This window comes from Epinephelus lanceolatus, chromosome 7 (assembly GCF_041903045.1).
Source record: "Epinephelus lanceolatus isolate andai-2023 chromosome 7, ASM4190304v1, whole genome shotgun sequence".
Classification (NCBI taxonomy): Eukaryota; Metazoa; Chordata; class Actinopteri; order Perciformes; family Serranidae; genus Epinephelus; species Epinephelus lanceolatus.
The window spans coordinates 47099678-47118635 of NC_135740.1; the positions used below are offsets into that span (position 1 = coordinate 47099678).

General features: G+C 45.4%; 2 protein-coding genes across 3 annotated transcripts; one reads left to right on the forward strand and one right to left on the reverse strand.

Moving 5' to 3' along the window:
- The first annotated feature begins 1924 nt into the window (after positions 1–1924).
- noa1 (nitric oxide associated 1) lies at positions 1925–9947 on the forward strand. The gene is made up of 9 exons (XM_033646827.2): positions 1925–2256; positions 4899–5861; positions 6020–6184; positions 6343–6453; positions 6736–6827; positions 6935–7066; positions 7380–7496; positions 8122–8239; positions 8463–9947. The coding sequence occupies exons 1-9, from the start codon at positions 2037–2039 to the stop codon at positions 8702–8704; spliced, it is 2160 nt and encodes a 719-aa protein (XP_033502718.2). The 5' UTR covers positions 1925–2036; the 3' UTR covers positions 8705–9947.
- A 1743-nt stretch (positions 9948–11690) lies between these two features.
- Positions 11691–18958, reverse strand: rest (RE1-silencing transcription factor). 2 transcript variants are annotated; one of them, XM_033646527.2, is made up of 6 exons: positions 18819–18958; positions 16585–16869; positions 15910–16479; positions 14392–14552; positions 14196–14279; positions 11691–13725 (listed from the first exon to the last, which is right to left on the reverse strand). In XM_033646527.2, exons 2-6 carry the CDS (start codon positions 16830–16832, stop codon positions 11831–11833), a joined length of 2958 nt encoding a protein of 985 aa, XP_033502418.1. In that variant the 5' UTR covers positions 16833–16869; positions 18819–18958; the 3' UTR covers positions 11691–11830. The 2 variants fall into 2 exon arrangements, with proteins under 2 accessions (XP_033502418.1, XP_033502590.1); XM_033646699.2 differs by having other exon boundaries at positions 18702–18839.

Consider the following 18958-nt stretch of genomic DNA (forward strand, 5'->3'; position numbering starts at 1 on the left):
ACCAGGTTTATCTTTTGTTAATTATATTCTGTCTTTTAAATCTTTCTAAATACATGTTTGTGTGTGTGTGTGTGTGTGTGTGTGTGTGTGTGTGTGTGTATGCAGCGATCAGCCAAAACATTAACCCACTGACAGGTGAAGTGAACAACATCGATCATCTTGTTACAGTCCAAAGTTCTGTTGGGAAACATTTGGTCCTGGTGTTCATGTAGATGCTACCTGATGTGCTCCACCCACCTGAACACCAGTGCAGACAAAATAAACCAAAATAAACCCCCTCATGGCAGCAGCACTTACTGATGTCAGCACCAGCACGTCCCACAGATCTTTGATCAGATCAGGATTTGGGGACTGTGGAGGTCAGGTCGACACCTTGAGGTCTCGCCACGTTCCTCGGACCATTCCTGAGCAGTTTTTGTGGTGTAGCATGGAGCATTGTCCTGCTGGGGGCCACAGCTCCTGGGGAGTGCTGCTGCCATGATCAGGTGGGTGGAGCCTGTCAGGTGGCGTCCACATGAATGAACATTGGACTGTAACAAGATGATGAGTGTTGTTCACTTCACCTGTCAGTGGTTTAATGTTTTGGCTGATCGCTGTATGTGTGTATGCATTTATATATATATATGTGTTTATTTGTTCCTGTATTTATATTTACACTAAAGGTAATACATAAATGTGCCTTGAAGAGGCCTCAGTCACACAGTAGGTGCACTGTATTCATCCTGTGCAGGTGACTGAAGCTGAGGTGTGATCACAGAGATACTGAGAACCTGTTGTGTGACTGTACTTTGTTTACTCATTATTATTATTATCATTATTATTATTATTGGTAATAGTAATTTTTATTTTTTACTTTTAGTTTATTTTATGTTTATGAATAATGTGTTCTGTAATGAACTTCTTGTGATGTGTCATTATATGTACAGGTGTGTTCAGGTGTGTTCAGGTGTGTACAGGTGTGTTCAGGTGTGGGTCCGTTTTTATCTTTCGTTCTCAAGGAAACAATAAAAACATACTGGTAATTAAAACCCCAGAAGAATCATGACAGATGAAGAGATGAGGAGAATATTTCCCTCATTACTGAAGGAGAGTGTCAACAAGGAGTAAACTGTTGATGATGTAACACTGTTGCTGTGGACTCAGAGGGCTGAGGAGGTGCAGGAGGCTCCCTCAGTGTTCACTGACTAATGAACAGGAATGACGTCACCAGGGTTCACACACACACAATGGTCACAAACAGCATCACCATATAGTGTGACGTCAAACTACCACGAGGCCAGAGCGCTGTCATTACACACGTGACACACGGCAACACCAGCTGTTATAATAATATGATACTGAAATAACACTCACACTGTCATGGAGACATGACGTCACAGGCCAGGTGGATATAACCAGGTGAGACAGAGTCCAGGGACACACAGGAGAGACAGGTGTCCTTCAGGTAAAGACAGGTGTCCTCTGATGCTGCTCAGTTTCACAGACTGATGGAGGAGGCTGTGATTGGTGCAGCAGGTAAATTAACTCTGACACGACCTGTGCACGTGAGCAGAGAGTGAACAGCTGACAGATGAATGTTTCAGACTGTTAGAGACAGGAGGAGCCTCTGAACACACACACACACACACACACACACACACACACCTGTATAGATTATCTTCATGTGTCTGTTTATTTCATCGCAGTAAATCTTTATAAACAGTTTTTGTAGTTTTGTTTTCTGAAGCAGCCGCAGAGTGAGACCTCATGACGTCATCACCTCCTCAGACGGCTTAAACTTTGCGACGTCACGATGTTTAAATTAATTTATTTAATAACTGATCGTGTGTGACCTTCTGACGTCACTTGCGTGTTTGAGACATTTGTTTTAATTGTGAAAATATATTTTTTTAACGGATGTTAAATAAACTACGAGTTTACGTCACATCCGTTCAGGAAGTTGTGTGGCAGCAGCGCATGGAGTGTCAGAGCGGTCTCGTGCGTGTGGAGCTCCAAGGTGAGCGCGGTGTGTTCAGGTGCAGTCGGAGGTGTTAGACATGTGGACGGTGTTCCGGGTCGGTGTCCTCCGGGCCGGGAGGACCGGATGGACCGGATGGACCGGATGGACCGGGCTCCGTCCTCCGGCCCGCCGTGTCCCCGCCGCAGTGTCCGCTCGGTGTCTGACCCGGCAGCTGAGCAGCAGAGCCGGGAGGAGGGAGCCGAGCTGCACCGTGGACCCTCAGCTGGAGGAGAGGTTCGTGTTCGTGGAGTGTACAGGTGAGACACCGGAACTCAGGACAGCTGCAGGGACTACAAATACCACATTGTTTATTAACAACAGTGATGGGTGATTGATTGATCGGCCTTTGATCACTGACAGGAAGCTGACACACTGACCCATCAGTTACAGCTGCTGGTCACACAATAACAATAATTAGTCCACTGAGTGCACAGCTGCCCACGTGCAGTTTCACATGGTGTGTGTTTGGGATACAGGTCATAGAAACTGCAGATTAAATATGAACCCATTAAGAAGAGCAATGTATTCAGACAGAGTGTTTGTGAAGTTGATAGTACGATTGCTTTATTGAAAGTACAGTAGTACCATTGCCAATAGTGGGATAGTTAGTGGGCTAAAACTGTACATTAGTAGTTGAGGCAGCACGTTGAAAGGCAGATAGTTAAAGTGTTTACATGTTGTATTGACTTAAAAGTGGGGCGCACTGGTAGTTCACATGGGAAAGGTGCAGCTAGCCCTTGTTGCAGCAGCATACCATACCATGACTTAGTCATACCAAACATTAGAAAACAACACCAACATTGGTCCACAGGGGGAGCCACAGCGATCGGTCGCATTTTAGCCATTTTGAAGCATTTTTCTGTTGTTATAGCGCCACCCAGTTGCCAATTAGAGTTAAATTTCTCCAGTCACCTTGAGGCGTCCTGTTCTACATATCTACCAAGTTTAGTAAAAATCCATATGGCGGTTAGGCCTAGATAAGAAATGAGCTCTCTAGCGCCCCCATTTTGTTTGATGGGGTCAATAATGGAGGGGTCCCCTCAGATTATGTGTGGTCATATGCCTACAAAGTTGCGTGGTGATGGGTGAAACCCTTGAGATGTTATACACCTTTATGTGATGAGCCACGCCCTCCGCAATATTCATTGCCTTATAGAAGCTCAGTTTTAGTAAGTTTTCCAACTTTTGCCAAGAGGGAACTTTAGATATTGGTCCCTAGATTATGTTCACCCAGTTTCATGCAGATCGCTCAAACTTCCTAGGAAGAGATCCATTTGAAGTGTTTTTCAAAAAATTCAAAATGGTGGAAAATCTATATAAGCGGAAGTTATGGGTTCTTGAGGCAAATGTGTTCCTCATGAGGAGAGGCATCTCTGTGCAAAGTTTCATGTCTCTACGACATACGGGGCATGAGATATGCACATTCACAGTTTGACATTTCAATGGGTTGCTATAGCGCCCCCCTTTGGCCAATTGATGTAATATTGCTTCATTGGCATCCTCCCATGACCCTCTACCACTGTGCCAAATTTCACATGGATTGACCAAGTCAGTGAGGAGAAAAACGTGGAACACACACACAGAGTGTTTGTCATTATACAGTCAGATGATTGTTTCTTTGTTTTGGAGGCAACACGTTGTTCATGCTAAATTGAAAAACTTAAAAAAAAAAAAAAAAGTATATATATATATATATATATATATATATATATATATACTTTAAAAAATCCTGTTTTGACCTTTATTCAGTGTCACACAGTTCAAATACAGGATCTTAATGTTTTAACTGATATTTCACTATATTGTTTATTTTGTAAACACATTAATTCTACAACATGTTATGATCACGTTGAGACAGGAGCAACAAAAGACAGTGAAACACCTGTTTGGAAGATTCTACAGGTGAACTGGTAACTGGTTCACACAGTGTGAGATGTTCATGGTTTAACTGTCTCACAGAATATCACATGATTTATATTGTTATTAGAAATATTGTTGGTTGAACAAATGTTTTATTGCTGAAACTGAAACTTGAAACATTTTGTTAATAAAGTTTGTGTAAAAAGTCAAAACTTAGAAAATAACTCAAATAATTTAAAGGAGCGACTCAACGTCCAGCTGCATTTTTTGTTTCCAGTATCGTACACAAGCAGATGTGAAACCGTCAACTTTCATATCTCAGTACATTAAAACCCGTGTGTCGCTGCAGCTGTCGAGCTGAGTGTTGACTGTGATGATGAGTCGTAGACGTCAGCTGTGTCTCAGTTCAGGCGCCGCAGCCTCTGAAGGTCGCGACCTTCATGGTCGACATCGGCCACGTCCTCTGAAGACGCATCAGCCAAACTGAACAGTGTTTGAAATGTGACAGTCTGGTCAGCGGAGGATTTCCTGGTTGTGTCACCAGTTGTTCTCACCCCGACCCGCTGGCGTTCCTGTTACCTAGCAACCAGCTGTGCTTGATGAAAGAAGGAGTCAGTCAGTCGGTCAGTTAGCCCTGAGTCATGGACCCACAGACTGGTGTTATATATATTTATAATTTAATTCTTGATGTCTGATGTATTTCAGGCTGATGGAGCGTTTTCACGTGAACCTATTAAATTCAGATTAGCTAAGCTGTGTGCTTTGAGCTAATGTTAACAACAGCTAGCCGTTAGCTAGTTAACTTAATATTTAATAATCACCAGAGTGCAGTTCATCCTCCAGATTCTGGGACAGAAGGCTGCATTTCTCTGCTGCACCTGAAGGAGCCTTAGACGTGAGGCGGCCGTGGTCTCGCTGATGTGACGCCGCCTTCAACATCTGCAGCTCTGAACTGAGACTCAGCTGTTCGTCCACCTCTCAGAGGAAGTCTTCTTCTTCTGTGGTTCTGATTCTTCTTCTTCTCTCCTGCTGCGCTCAGATCCAGAGGAGGACCACCATCAGGAGGAGAAAGACTTCCTCCATCAGCTGAGCCTCTCCTCCTCCTCTGCTCCTCCTCCTGGTCCTCCCGCTGCTCCTCCTCCTCCTCAGAGAAACCTGAGGTCTCTGGAGCGGCAGCTGCAGGTGTTGAAGGGCGTGTCCCAGCGGGAGGCGGAGCCTGACTCTCTCATCCAGTTTCACGACGTGGACTTCCCGCTGGACGAGAGTGTAGTCGTAGCAAAGAAGAAGAAGAAGAAGAAGAAGGCGGCAGGTAAAGGTGAGCATAAAGTCTACGGCACCCCGGATGTTGATGAGCCAGTGAGTGACACCTGCTGCTCCGGCTGCGGCGCCATCCTGCACTGCACCGACGCCGCCGTCCCTGGATACCTGCCCAGTGAGAAGTACAAGGTGCTGCTGCAGGAGGAGCGTCTGAGCAGTGCCACGTGTCAGCGCTGCCACCTGCTGACGCACCACCACAAGGCCCTGAACCTCCAGATGTCCTCTGAGCAGTACCGCGCCGTGGTGAAGCAGCTCTGCCCCCTCAAGGCTCTGGTGCTGCTCATTGTCGATCTGCTGGACGTCCCCGACTCCATCGTCCCCGACCTGCCCGAGCTGGTGGGGACCAACAAACACATCGTTGTCCTCGGCAACAAGATCGACCTCCTGCCCGGAGACTCGCCCAACTACCTGCAGCGAATCAAACGCCAGCTCTCCCAGTACTGCCAGGACGCCGGCTTCGGTAGTCAGGTGACCGACGTCCACCTGATCAGCGCCAAGACCGGGTATGGCGTCGAGTATCTGATCTCCAGCCTGCAGCGCTCCTGGAAGTACAAAGGTGACGTGTACCTGGTGGGCAGCGCCAACGCTGGCAAGTCGACGCTCTTCAACACGCTGCTGGAGTCCGACTACTGCAAGTCCAAAGCCTCTGATGTCATCCACAAGGCCACCATATCGCCGTGGCCCGGTGAACACACACACACACACACACGCCATTTATTTCCCATCATGCTCTGGGAGCATGATGGGAAATAAAGTCTGTACACACAGTTATGTAATCATGATGTTTCCTCTTTGGGTCACCTGAACGCCTCTCTGTGGTTTCTCCTGCTGCGGTGCGTTCAGGGACGACTCTGAACCTGCTGAAGTTTCCCATCATCAACCCGACTCCGTACAGGATGTTCAAGAGGCAGGAGCGCCTGAACGCCACGTCGAGACAGACGGAGAGCGAGCTGTCAGAGGACGAGCGGAAGACACTGAGACACTTCAGCAAGCAGGGATACCTCGTGGGTGAGATGGGGGAGACGAAGGGGCGGTTTGATGACATTAATTTGAAACCATCAATGAATCTTAACCTCACCTGTCTCTCTGTCCATCTGTCCATCTGTTCATCTGTCCATCTGTCCACCTGTCCATCTGTTCATCTGTCCATCTGTCCACCTGTCCAGGTCGTGTTGGCAGGACGTTCCGGTCTGACATCAGATCCAGAGACGATGAGATCGAGTTTGATCCCGACAGTTTGGCTTTTGGAGAAAATGATGACGGAGACATGACGACAGGTGAGGACACTGAGAGGGACATCTGATTGGATGAATGATCTCTGATGTCATCAGGGAGATGAGGCTCATTAGCATATTTTTAATTTATTGCTTAAAATATATTTTTATTAGGAAGTTTTTTCTCTTAAAGGGACAGTTCAGATTTATTTGTCCACAGTCAGTGTGTTACAGACAGCAGGTGTTAGTCAGCAGGAAAGAGTCTGACATGGAGCTCAGCGATGTCCTGTTAATGTTTCTGTCTTTGACCTCTGTGTGACCTTTGACCTCTGTGTGACCTTCCAGCTCCTGGCAGGTCAGCTGATGAGTTCACCTTCAACGAGCTGAAAGACGCTCACTGGCTGTTCGACACTCCGGGAATCATCAAGGAACACGATGTGAGACTCTGAGACTGTTACTGTGATGATGTCAGACCACCTCAACGGCCAATCAACTGTCAGCTCTCATGTTTGTCCCTCCCCCCGTCTCTCTGTCTGTCTCTCAGATCCTCGGCCTGTTGACAGAACAGGAAGTGATGTCAGTGGTTCCCTCTCAGGCCGTGGTCCCCCGGACGTTTGTGTTGAAGCCCAGTATGAGTCTGTTTGTGGGAGCTCTGGCCAGGATCGACTTCCTGCAGGTCACTACACTAATGACAACAACAACATAATAATAATAATCATAATACATAATAATACATTATTTATGTTATTTCCTCTTTGTGTTTCTAATCTGTGTCCCAGTGTTTGTCGTCAGCTGTTGTGTCTTTACGACGTATTTAAAATTTATTGTTTTATTATTTAATATTATTTATTAATTTATTTCCAGGCTGAAAAAATTAATGTAATTTTTTATTTATTTAATATTAATATAAATGTAAGTTTGTTTTCTTAAAACACAGCTGTTACTGATCAGCTGTTATTGATCGGTTATCATTGATCTGGTGTCCACAGGGGGGGAAGTCGTGCTGGTTCTCGGTGGTGGCCTCCAGTCGTGTCCCAGTTCACATCACCAGTTTGGAGAAAGCCGACAGCATCTATGAGAAACATGCGGGACACGTCCTGTTGGGGGTGAGACACACCTGTCCTGAGGACGTTTAAAGTTTTACCATCACACTTTAGATGAAACCACGCCCACTTTGCTGAGTGGGCAGGGAGTCAGGATGTTGGTCCGACCACTGAAGGTCCGTCTCTAGGAAAATAACAATACGGATAGTTAAAGGGAAACTTTGCTGATTGTTAACAGCTCTGTGTCGTCACAGTGTGTGCGGGGAAAGTCCTGAGGACGCTCGCCGCGCCTTTCGTCTGCACACACTGCAGTGACGGAGCTGGTTGAAAACTCGAGTTCAACCAGCGACTGTTTGAAACAACAGATAAACAGAGAGGCGTCGAAACCCAAAGTCCTGCCTGTGAGGACGAGAGGGGGGAGAGTTCCTCGGGTTAAAAGCCTCTGATGAGCTCAACCTGCGTCGTTTCACAGAGCGCCAAGTGAGCCAGGTGACCGTTGGGCCTCAACATGTGGCAGCCTGCTTTTGTCATACGGCAGTGGGCGTGGTTTCATCTAAAGTGGGCTGGAGAAACGACAGACAAATCCTGAGGTCACCTGATGACAGTCAGCTGTCTCTATGACATCATGCTGATGTGTGTGTGTGTGTGTGTGTGTGTGTGTGTGTGTGTGTGTGTGTGCTGCGTTCAGGTTCCTCAGGGAGGGTCGGAGCGTATGAAGCAGTTCCCAGCGTTGGTTCCTCAGGAGTTCAGATTGGAGGGTCGAGGTTACCTGGAGGCCGCCGCTGACGTCAAGCTGTCGTCTGCAGGTAAACAACACCTGACATGTATCAGCTGAGTGTCACCGTGACAACAGATGATGTTGCAGAGCTGATGATGCAAACATGACATCACTCATCACAGAATTCTGATGAAACTTCGCATCAATATTTTTATAAACAAACATTATAAATACATAAATAACACAGTCGTCCTGGAACTAACAGGAGCTGCTGTCTGTCTCTCTGTTTCTGTCTGTCTGTCTGTCCTCAGGTTGGGTGGCGGTGACGGCGCCAGCAGATGATCAGGTGGTGTTGAGGGTTCACGGCCCAGCGGCGGCAGGTTTCAGTCTGAGGACGCCGCCTCTTCTTCCTCACATCGTGTCCCTGAAAGGAGAACGCATCAAAAAGTCCGCCGCCTACAAACCCATGAAACCTGAGGGGCTGGTGGACGGAGGACTGTCAGCCCGCAGCGCAGAGAGGCTGCAGGTAAAGAAGAAAAAGAAGAAGAAATGAACTCCAGCACCTGCAGACTGAGGGACGCTGTGGTTTCCATGGTGATGATTGTTCACACTGCAGAGGACGTTCTTCTGCGCTGGAGAAACTTTTAGGGTGCGTTTGGAAATACTCGCCCTGAGTACTGGAGCTTTTTCTGGCTCAAATGGGAGCGTTGTTGGGAGTGTCCTGTTCAGTTATTCAGAGCACCACACACTCAGAGCAGCAGAGCGCCGAGCAGAGTGAACGTGTGATTCATTAATTCACGTAGAAATAAAACGCTCAGTTTCTTCAAACATCAGCGCTCTCATTTCAGCATCAGACTGGATTTATGAACTCAGTCTGCGGCAAAGGACTTAATGGATGTAATAATCGTGATGTCACTCTTGAGGGGTTGTCACTTCCTGTGTTCTGGATCTTTGACTCAGTCGGATCATGATGTCAATAATATTTGGATTGTTTGTGCAGCGCTTCATTATAAATGTGTTTTAGTTTCTTTTGTAAAGACTGGTTTATATGTTTGTACGCTGTGCCACAAGGGGGCAGTACACATCCTGCTGAGAAAACTAATGTGCATGTTTTTGTGCACGTCTACGTCTTCTGTGGTTATATATCAGTCTCTGCTTGTGTTTGTTGTTTTTTAAATTTGAGTTCTGGATTTTTTCAATAACACAGAAACAAAAACAACCTCACTGAGTTTAAAAATCTTTATTTAAAAAAAAGCAGATAAAATATGATGAAGATTAAACTGAATGTGTCGATGAATCAAACCTCAGAGTTAAACAGACAGTTACATTATGAACAGTTATTAATATGAGAGATTCTTATTAATGTTTCCATCAGTTCAGTCAGAGGAAGAATTTTCTCATCCTGTTAATATCGACAACAGGAAGTCTTTTATTCAGCTTATAGGATAAAGATGGTGTTATTTTATCTTCATTAATAACTGACAGCTCCTGTTGTGGAGTTTTAATGTTTATGGAGAGATGATATTTGTTAAATTCAAAGTTGGTTTCGGAGCTGAAATAGTTTGACATGATCAGTAAACTTCGGGATGTTTGAGAACATGATGAATCAATTAATCTTTAACATGATGGATGGATGAGTGAGAATAATGTGATGACAGGAAGTTAACACCAGTTTATCCTTTAATGTGACGGCCATTTACAGAAACATGAATATACAGTTTGATATCACACACAGAGGACAGAGGGCGGCCGCCTCCACGTGTCACTGTGATGAGAATAAAACATTTACAACTGAAGAAGTCTCGTCACGTTAAACTTCATCAGGATCTGAACTAACAATGTTTGTTTCCGTCATTTCAAACTTTCACGTGTTAGAAACAGATCAGAGATCAGTGACGACAGGAAGTTAAACATGTACAGAAGAGCTCGGCGTTGACTTTGGCTTCTCGACTAAAGGAATATTGCACTGAGTTATTTACAGGGGAGCGTCTCTTCAGAGCAGGTTCAGGTGAAGTTCAGACTCAGGATGTTTCTACACGTGGAACACACAACATATAATAATCTCTGATATACGACAATAAGCGGTGTGATTTTCTTTAACCAATCAGAGCTCAGTTTAGTTCAGTGTCCCTGTTTCATAAAAAGATGACAAATATTCACAAGTTAAAGAAAAAACAGTGTGTGGTGAGAAAAAAATCAGACTTGAACCGTCCGTCTAAAAACAGAATACAAAGAAGAAGAAAAGTTCAAAGTGACTGTACAGAGTTGATTGTCAAAGGCACTCCATGTTTTTAAAAATGAAAAAATCCACTTTATCATAGACACAAAACTCAGCTACATACAGAATATTACAGCGAGCCCAGCGGTGTGTAACAGACAGATGTTACCATGGCAACTGTCATCCCAACATCAATCACTGAAAGACAAAAGTCTGATTTCTGAAATGATCCAAACTCATTTGTAGAGACGATGGAAACTAGTGAAGCTGCTGCAGATGAAACATGATCTGATGTCATTAAGAAAATCCTCCACCTCAGGGACTGTTCTTTATTTATGAGGTGAAGGTGCAGTGGTGCAAAAAAAGGGGGCGTGTCAAAGAATTTCAAATAATAATAATAATAATAATAAAAAAAAAACACTGGGGATGGACTTGTTTTAATTTTTGGCTTGGGAGGGGCATCAGCTTTACATGTCTGTATTTTCATTTATTTTTATGATTTTTAAAGAAAACTTGCAAAAAAATGTCTTTCAAAATAAATACAAATAAAGATAAAAAAGAAAAATAAGGAAATAAAACAAAACAGAAAATATGGAAAATATATATATAAAAAAAGAACAATAAGAAAACATGAAAAAATAAAACATGCCTTTCAAAATCTAAAAATAAAAGAAACAAGCATGTTTTCTTTAAAAATCACCAAAATTCCAACATTTATCAGCCAGAAGCCGTTAAAACAGAAATTATTATTGGATTTTTTTGGTCCGAAAATAACCAAACCAAATCTGATCTTAAAATTTTGACGGTTCATCAAAATCCCGTTAGGCTGCGTCTCATTTAAAATTTGGCCAAAAATAAACTGTTTACACAAGAGTGAAAAACTGAGGCCTTTTTTTTTTTAAACTCCTTTTTAACTCATTCATGTTGGAGGCAGCTTCAGGGAGGGTCACACTGCAGTCACACCCCTCTTCTGACAAATACAGAACAGTCCCTAAGCTTAAACAAATACAATGTGTGTAGAATCAAAGTTCATCTTGACATTTAGTGACTCCTCTCTGAGCTCTAATGTCTGTCAGGCGGTACGCAGGGCTCCAATCCCCCGACATGACCCTGCACCGACCTGAGGCCTCTGTGCGAACCGTTCTCTGGATGGACACCAGGTGGCAGCGTGACGACAGACAGTTTTTAAATGTAAAATAGAACTCACCAGAATGTCTCATCAGAGGAGGGTTGACCATGTTAAACAGAGCGCGGCTGCGTAGACTCCTCCCACCAGACCTACAGTGAGTTTATATGAGCAGTCTGTGTGTTAATATTTATAACCATGTGACAAAGGGTTAATAACGTCCAGCTAACTGGGACAAACTGGTGTTTCCTGTCCGCTCAGTTTTGTTTCAGAGCACCAGAATCCAAAGTTTCAAATGATGACACGTCTACGCCTGTTGCCATGGATGCAGAGTCTCACTTATGTGCTTTGGCAATGTTGTCCATGTAATAGACGTTGACGAGGTGGCGGTTCAGGTGGCGCCGGTATTCCACCTCCAGAGGGAACGTACGGTCGCAGAAGATGCACAGGTGACTCTTCAGCTCTGTCGGTGTTGGGATCTCGTCAGTGGGTGTTTCGGGGTCATTGGCCATCTTGCCCGAGCCAGCGCCGTTGCCATTGAGGCCAGAGTCATCGCTGCCCTCAGAGGCGCTGTCGCTGATGTCACTTCCTCCTTCGTGGCTGCTGTGGATGCCCTCATCGTCCTCTGGATCAGCAGATTTGCTTCGCTGGCCTGGGAGCACCAGAGGCGGCGGTGATGTCGGTTTGAGGAACGTCGGAGCGGGGCGGTCTGCGGCTGGAGAGGGCGTTTCCTCACCTGAGCTGCAGGAGGGTGAAACCTCCATCTTCTCTGAGGGTTTGTCCAAAGTCTTGTCTGTTTGAGTGGTTTCATCAGCAGAGGCTTTGCTCGCTGCAAAGCTGTTTCCTGTCGGGTGGTCGTCAGATGGCGTGGTTGGTGTCGTGGTGTCTGGCTGAGCGGATGCTTCCAGAGCATCTGTGGTCGGACAGACGACTGAAGTCTGCTTGTCTTTCTCAGGTTCCACAGTCTGCTGAAGGCCTGAAGCTTTCTTACTGGTGCTCCTGTTCTTCTTCTGCCTCACTGGAGTCGTCCTGTTGGACCTCTGTGGAGTAGGAGGGGCTTCATTAGTCTTCTTCGTGCCTTCTACAACAGGCTTCTCCTGCAGCTTCTCGGCAGCACTGGATTTCAGCCGTCTGGCTTTGGGCGGAGTCTCAGATGAGGACTTTTTGGACAGATCGAGAGCCTCCACAGCTTTCCTCTTCGCAGCCTTTTCTCTGACCACCTTCTCCTTCTGAGTCTTCTCGGGACTGTCCACCTTCTGCGGAGCATCTTTGACATGTTCTGTTGTTTTCTCAGATTTCTTTGACGGGGACCTCTTTGGCTTGTTGAGACTTTTGTTCTCCTTCACACTGCCTTCATTCTTCTGATCTTCTTTCTCCTTGTCAACCTTTAACTTTTCTCCTACCTTCTCCACTTCCTGTCTCACAACTCTCTCCTCCTCAGGTCTCTGATCAGACTTGTCTGTCCTCGTTTGGGATTTTTCTGAGTTCGTCACTGCCTCCTGGTTCTGGGCTGTTTTTTCTGCTGGCAGTTTCCTGACTCGTCTCTTCATCTTGTTGTCTGTGTTTACAGCGACTGTTGTTGGCTCCTTCTCTGGAGGACTCTCATTGACCTTCTCGCTCCTCCTCTGCCTGCTTGTGACCTTTTTCTCTGGCTCCGCCTTCTCCTTTGTTTTTTGTACTTTCTCTTTCTCTGCAGTGATGGTGGATTTCTTCTGCGTCTTGTCAGGTGCTTCACTCTGCACTGGTTGGGCGGCATCAGGCTGGCTGCTCTCTCTGATTGACAGATTGATGGGACTCGAGTTCGCACCCTCATCCTCGTCCGCAGCATCCTCGTCCATGTCAAATTCCTCCTCCATGCTGGATGAGTTGTCAAACTTGGTTGCTCTGGGGTCTGTGTTTTCCTCTGTGCCATCGAGACCGGGCTTCTTGATGCGCAGTTTGACCTTGGAGATGTCCACGGGGACGTTGCAGCCGGCGTGCCTGGACTTGAGGTGGTACTGCAGGTTGCATTTCTTGGAGGCGGCGTACTTGCAGAGAGGGCAGAGAAACTGGCGAGGATTGAGGTGGAGTTCGACATGCTTCTTGAAGTTGCTGCGGTCGGCAGTCTTGTACTCGCAGTAGGGGCAGGACAGAGGTTTGGGGCCATTGTGGACCTGCCGGGCGTGGCGGGTCACCTCATGCTGATTGGCTGCCAGGTAGTTACAACTCTCACACTTGAAGGGGCGCTCACCTGCACACACGAAGGACAGAGTCAATACTGCAGCAATGACAGATGAGACAGGTAAGATGGGTTTCATGCAGCAGGTGGTCTCTTATCAAACAGGACAGGTCATGCAGGAAATTTCACGCCCGCACTGGAACAGATCAGCCTGGAAACACTTCCTGTGTCAAACAGCGTTCACACACTTTGTGTTTCCAGACGGAGCTGCTTCAGTGTCAGACGGGTACAACACAACACAGGAGGGCACATCACAGCTTGTACTTCTACTGCACATCACTTTACCATGTTGATCCGACATCGATGGCTTCAGTGAGAACAAACACAAACATGTTGACAGTCAGAGACACGAGAAGAATAAATCCTGTTTCTACAGACAGTAAAAATACTCTGCTGCTAGTTTACTGTCTGTTGTATCTCCGAGTATCTCAAGTTTTCCTCTGCTAACAGACGTGTGACAGAGTTCAGAGTGGACGACTGACCTGAGTGAGTTCTCATGTGTCGGGTCAGGTGGGTCTTCTGAGAGCTGGAGTAGTCACAGTACGGACACTGGAAAGGACGGACACCTGTACAACATAGGGAACATTATGTAGGTGTCATCATCTGGATCAAGACTTTAAACCCTGTCTAGTTTTAGATTTTTATCGACAGACAGACACAGATTGAAGTTTGTCCCACCTGTGTGTGTCCTGATGTGTTGGATGTAGTTGCTCTTGCGGTCAGAGAAGTAGGAGCACTCGTTGCAAGTGTGCAGTTTGCTGGGGAAGTGATTCCTCAGGTGTTTCCTCCAGTGGTACTGACTGACGGTGGTGTACGGACACAGAGTGCACTTAAACACCCTGCAGAGACACAAAGCAGATCCATCAGGTTACTTCAAACTTTCTCATTGTCATTTTCAGTTTGAAGGACAGGGTCATATAAATTCCATCATAATCTACTATAAACTATCGCTCTAATTTTCAGTTTTTAACGATAATAATAAATATTTAACAGCACTTTATTTTCCTTTTTTTAAATAACTAACATACAGAAGAAGCGTATAGAGATTTTGGCAGGAGTATAGTGCTTTTTGTTTGAGTAACGTGACATATGTGCACACTGAACTTTGACCACGAAATTCAAATTGTTTATTCTTCAGTCCAAGTGAACATTTTTGCCAAATTTGAAGAATTTCCCTCAAGCTGTTCTTGAGATATTGTGATCTCGAGAATAAGATGGACACAAGGTCAAAGCAACGTTGACCTTGTGTCCATCAAAATATAATCAGTTCATCCTCGAGTCCAAGTGAACATTTGTGCCAAATTTGAAGAAATTCCTTCGATGTCTTATTGAGATATCGTAATCACAGGCACGGGATGGAGGACGTACAGATGGATGGACAACCTGAAACGAATGCCTCTGGTCACAGCTGTCGACGGCGCGGAGGCATAAAAATTCAGTCAATAACCCAAAACACTTGTTTAGCCTCTGGGTTCCATAATTACTTGAGGAACAGGAAACGGGTTGTAACGGCATGTGAGATGAGGTCACCCTTCCTGGTGATCAATAAAGGGGTTCCACAGGGGTCTGTACTGGGCCCTTTGTTATTTACTGTTGATAAAAATGATGACGCCAGGAAAATATAAAACTAATGTTAATTTCTATACTGATGACACAATTCTTTACTCCTCAGAACATACGAACAGACATTTTATATTTACAGGATGCTTTTGACATCATGCACAGATCACTGAGCAATACAACTAAGGCGGGAGTTATACTTCTGCATCAAATCGCCGTACATCAGGCTACACTGTAGGCTCTATGTCGACACAGAGCCTATGGCGTAGCCTGACGTGCAGCTCCCCTGCACTTCACAGAAACCTCCGCTACCTACTAGTGTTTGGAGGTGTTACTGCAGGCTGACTCAGACACACCACCACACAAGTATAAATGCTCATAAGTTAGGTGATGATTAATCTTTCACGGCAAGTTACAAATTTGGCCACAAGATTAAACTCAATATTGTCTCCCTTCATAAAAATAAGTCCCGCCTCTCTGTGGACGGCAGGAAGAGGACTGTGCCGACTACGTCACTGATGACATACTTCATACTGCACACCTGTATCGTACAGTTGGTTTTGTCTGGGTTTACAGAGGACACAGCATTATTAACACAGAAAGCTTTACCTGCAGGTTCACCTGTGTGTTTCTCACCTGTGGTCGCTGCCCTCCCTGCTGTGGTGCTTCAGGTGAGCGATGTAATGGTCGTATCTGTTGGTGTTGTAGCCGCACCGTTCACACCTGATCAGCCCTTTGATGTCACCCGTTGCCACTGCTGTGCCTGCGTCCCCACCATTCTCCGCCTCCCCACCTGACGGTGCCTGGGACTCGGTTGTCTCAGCCTCCTTGGCCCTGGTCCTGCTCCTGGCCTCCACCCGGTGCACCACCATCATTTTACTGACGCCATGAGTGCCGAGGTGTTCAACAAACTCCTGCTCGTTCTGAGCCTGGAATTGACATGGCTTACAGTAGAAGGGTTTCTTCTTCTTGGAGCTCTCCAGCACGGCTGCTGGGGCAGGGGCGTGTTTGCGTTGGACCTCCTCCACAGGTGTTTTGGTGGCGGCTGGGGGGCAGGGCTGGAGACAGAGCTCAAGACCTGTCCTATTGCACTCTTCTTCCTCCTGCAGGTGGTTCCCTACGATCACGGCCTGGATGGGCGGGCCGGGCGACTCAGGATACTCGATGATACACACCTCTCTGTGGTTCTGGTTATCATAGCTGTACCTGAACACACACACACAGGTGAGTTAACACACACGTAACACCTTCATTGTAACTGGGAGCAGACTAACTCCTGACCTGACGACTGGGAGCAGACTAACTCCTGACCTGATGATGTTTTCCTCCTCGCTGTCCGAGTAGGTGCATCCCACAGTCTTCAGCTCCATCATCTCCTTCTCGTCTGCAGCGCTGCCGTCTCCGCCGCCGCCCTCTGCTGCTGTAACTGCCGCCACGTTGGCCAGCATCACCAGCTGGGGGGCGGGGAGTGTGTTTCCAGGCATGTCACCCTGTACGTCTTCCATCACAGACACACCGACAGGATACATCCCCACTGAGAACACCGTCTGAGCGGCCATGTTGAGTTCAGCTCTTCACCTCCGCGGGGATGAGAAGCTGAGGATGATCACAGAATAAAAAGGCGATGTAGTGGCAAACGTCTGATTTTAAGTCCTGACATAGTCGTCCAGTCAGTCTGAGGTTTGACCCAGAGAAAACTGTAGTCGTACATATTAAAACATATTAAAATATACCATTATAAACTCTGTGGATCAATGTAAATTCAGGGCTCACACAGAGACGTGCACATCTCTGCTTCTACACATGATATTTTAATGTGACTTGAGCCTAAACATCAGTGTTCTAGGATTTTCTTTCACATATAACCATCAGATATTATCTGTTCTGAGTGTACACGTGCAGTTAGGGGGTTCCTAATCTGGTTGTGTTTTTTTCTGATGGAAACTCATGAAGGTCCAAAGACCAAAATCTGAAATCCAATAATAATTTCTGTTTTTACAGTTTATGGCTGTAATACAGTAAAACACACGTTTTCATTATTTTTTGCATGTTTTTTTCCTTCTTTATTTGATTTATTTGTCTTTATTTTGGAGAGCATGTTTTCTTTATTTATTTTGCACGTTATCTTTTTTTATTTTTCATCATTTCTTCTTTTTTTGCATGTTTTCTATTTTATTTTATGTTTATTTTCTTTGTATCTGTATTCACTTTTAGTTATTTTGGAGGGCATGTTTTCTTCAGTTTTTTTTTTTTTGCATGTTTCTCTTTTATATTCAAAGTAAAACATGCTTTCCAAACCTGGCTGCATGTTTTCTTTAAAAATCTAAAATAATTACAAATTACAACCATCTAAAGTTGCATGCCCCTCCCCTGAGCCAAAAAACCTCCCCAGTGCTTAAAAACTTATTTGACATGCCTCCCTCCTTTTGCACCACGCCCTACCCCCTCATAAATTACGAACAGTCCCTAAACACTCGAGTACAAGTGCATTAAAATTGTACTAAAGTACCTTGTATATGTGTGTGTATGTGTGTGTGTGTAAGTATGTGACAGGACACAGTTTTCAGTGAATGTGTCTGTCGGCCATTTTGAAACAGCACCACAGCTCAGTCGACAGCGCCATAAGGAGGAAAAAAACACGTTCAAAACCTCCTTTGAAAAACACGAGATTTAACTCACTGCGCTGAGGAGGCTGTCAGCGGTCTGACAAAGATTTGTAGTTTTACAGTGGAAACAAAAAGATATGATGATAGTTTCTAAAAGTCAAAAGACACAAAAAGGGACCTGATGTTTCACTGAGAATATAACAAGGTACAAAACCCTCACAGGAGCCAGATCACAACAGCCTATGTGATTAAATCTTAAATATAGTGGAAGTTGAATGGACTTTGGTACGAGGAGACTAAAAGTTAAGATATTGAAAAATAAAGTTGTTTAAATATCTTTTTTAAAAATCCGCTTTATCTCGGAGCAGGTGTTAAAACTTTGAGACTCTTTAAATCTGATGTCAGTTGAAGATTAAAAAGTGAAAGTCTGATAATGAACACGTGGTTTAAAAAAGGATTAAAACATCACTCCGGGACATTTTACTTATAAACTCTGACTCACGGTGACACAGCTGCAGAAACACGTGTTCACATACTCAGAGTTAAATATGTAAATGTAAGTGTGGCTGATAAAGTCTGTATGTGATTTACAGCGACCATTTCAGGCTCAGAAAACTTAGTTTGCGGAAGCGCAGAGCTCCATTTACAAACAGCGACATTTTGATTTAGATATTTAAAGTTAATATAAAGTGTTGGAGGAGTTTTTGAGGCGGTGAAGTTAAAGTAAAGTGAAGGATTGATGTGTTTGGAGACTATCGGCGGTGTCGGAGTGTTAGCCATGGTCCTGATCAGCCCCGGACAGCGCCTTCTTCACCGACTCACCGCCTCCATTTTCCTCCAAACTGCCAACAACTTTCCAGCTGCTCCGCTCCGACTAACCGCCGCCCAGCAGCTCCTCTGCCGGGCCGACACCGAGCACCGAGCAGCGGGGAAACTCACCGGCTCCTCGGGTCCAAACTTTGCGCTACTTTTCTTCACTTGTTTCCAGTTTTTGCGGGTTTTTCTTCGACGATCGGCGCAGAAAGAAAAGTGAACAAGAAGTTTCCGCACATTCCTCCACACTGACGTACAGCTGTGAC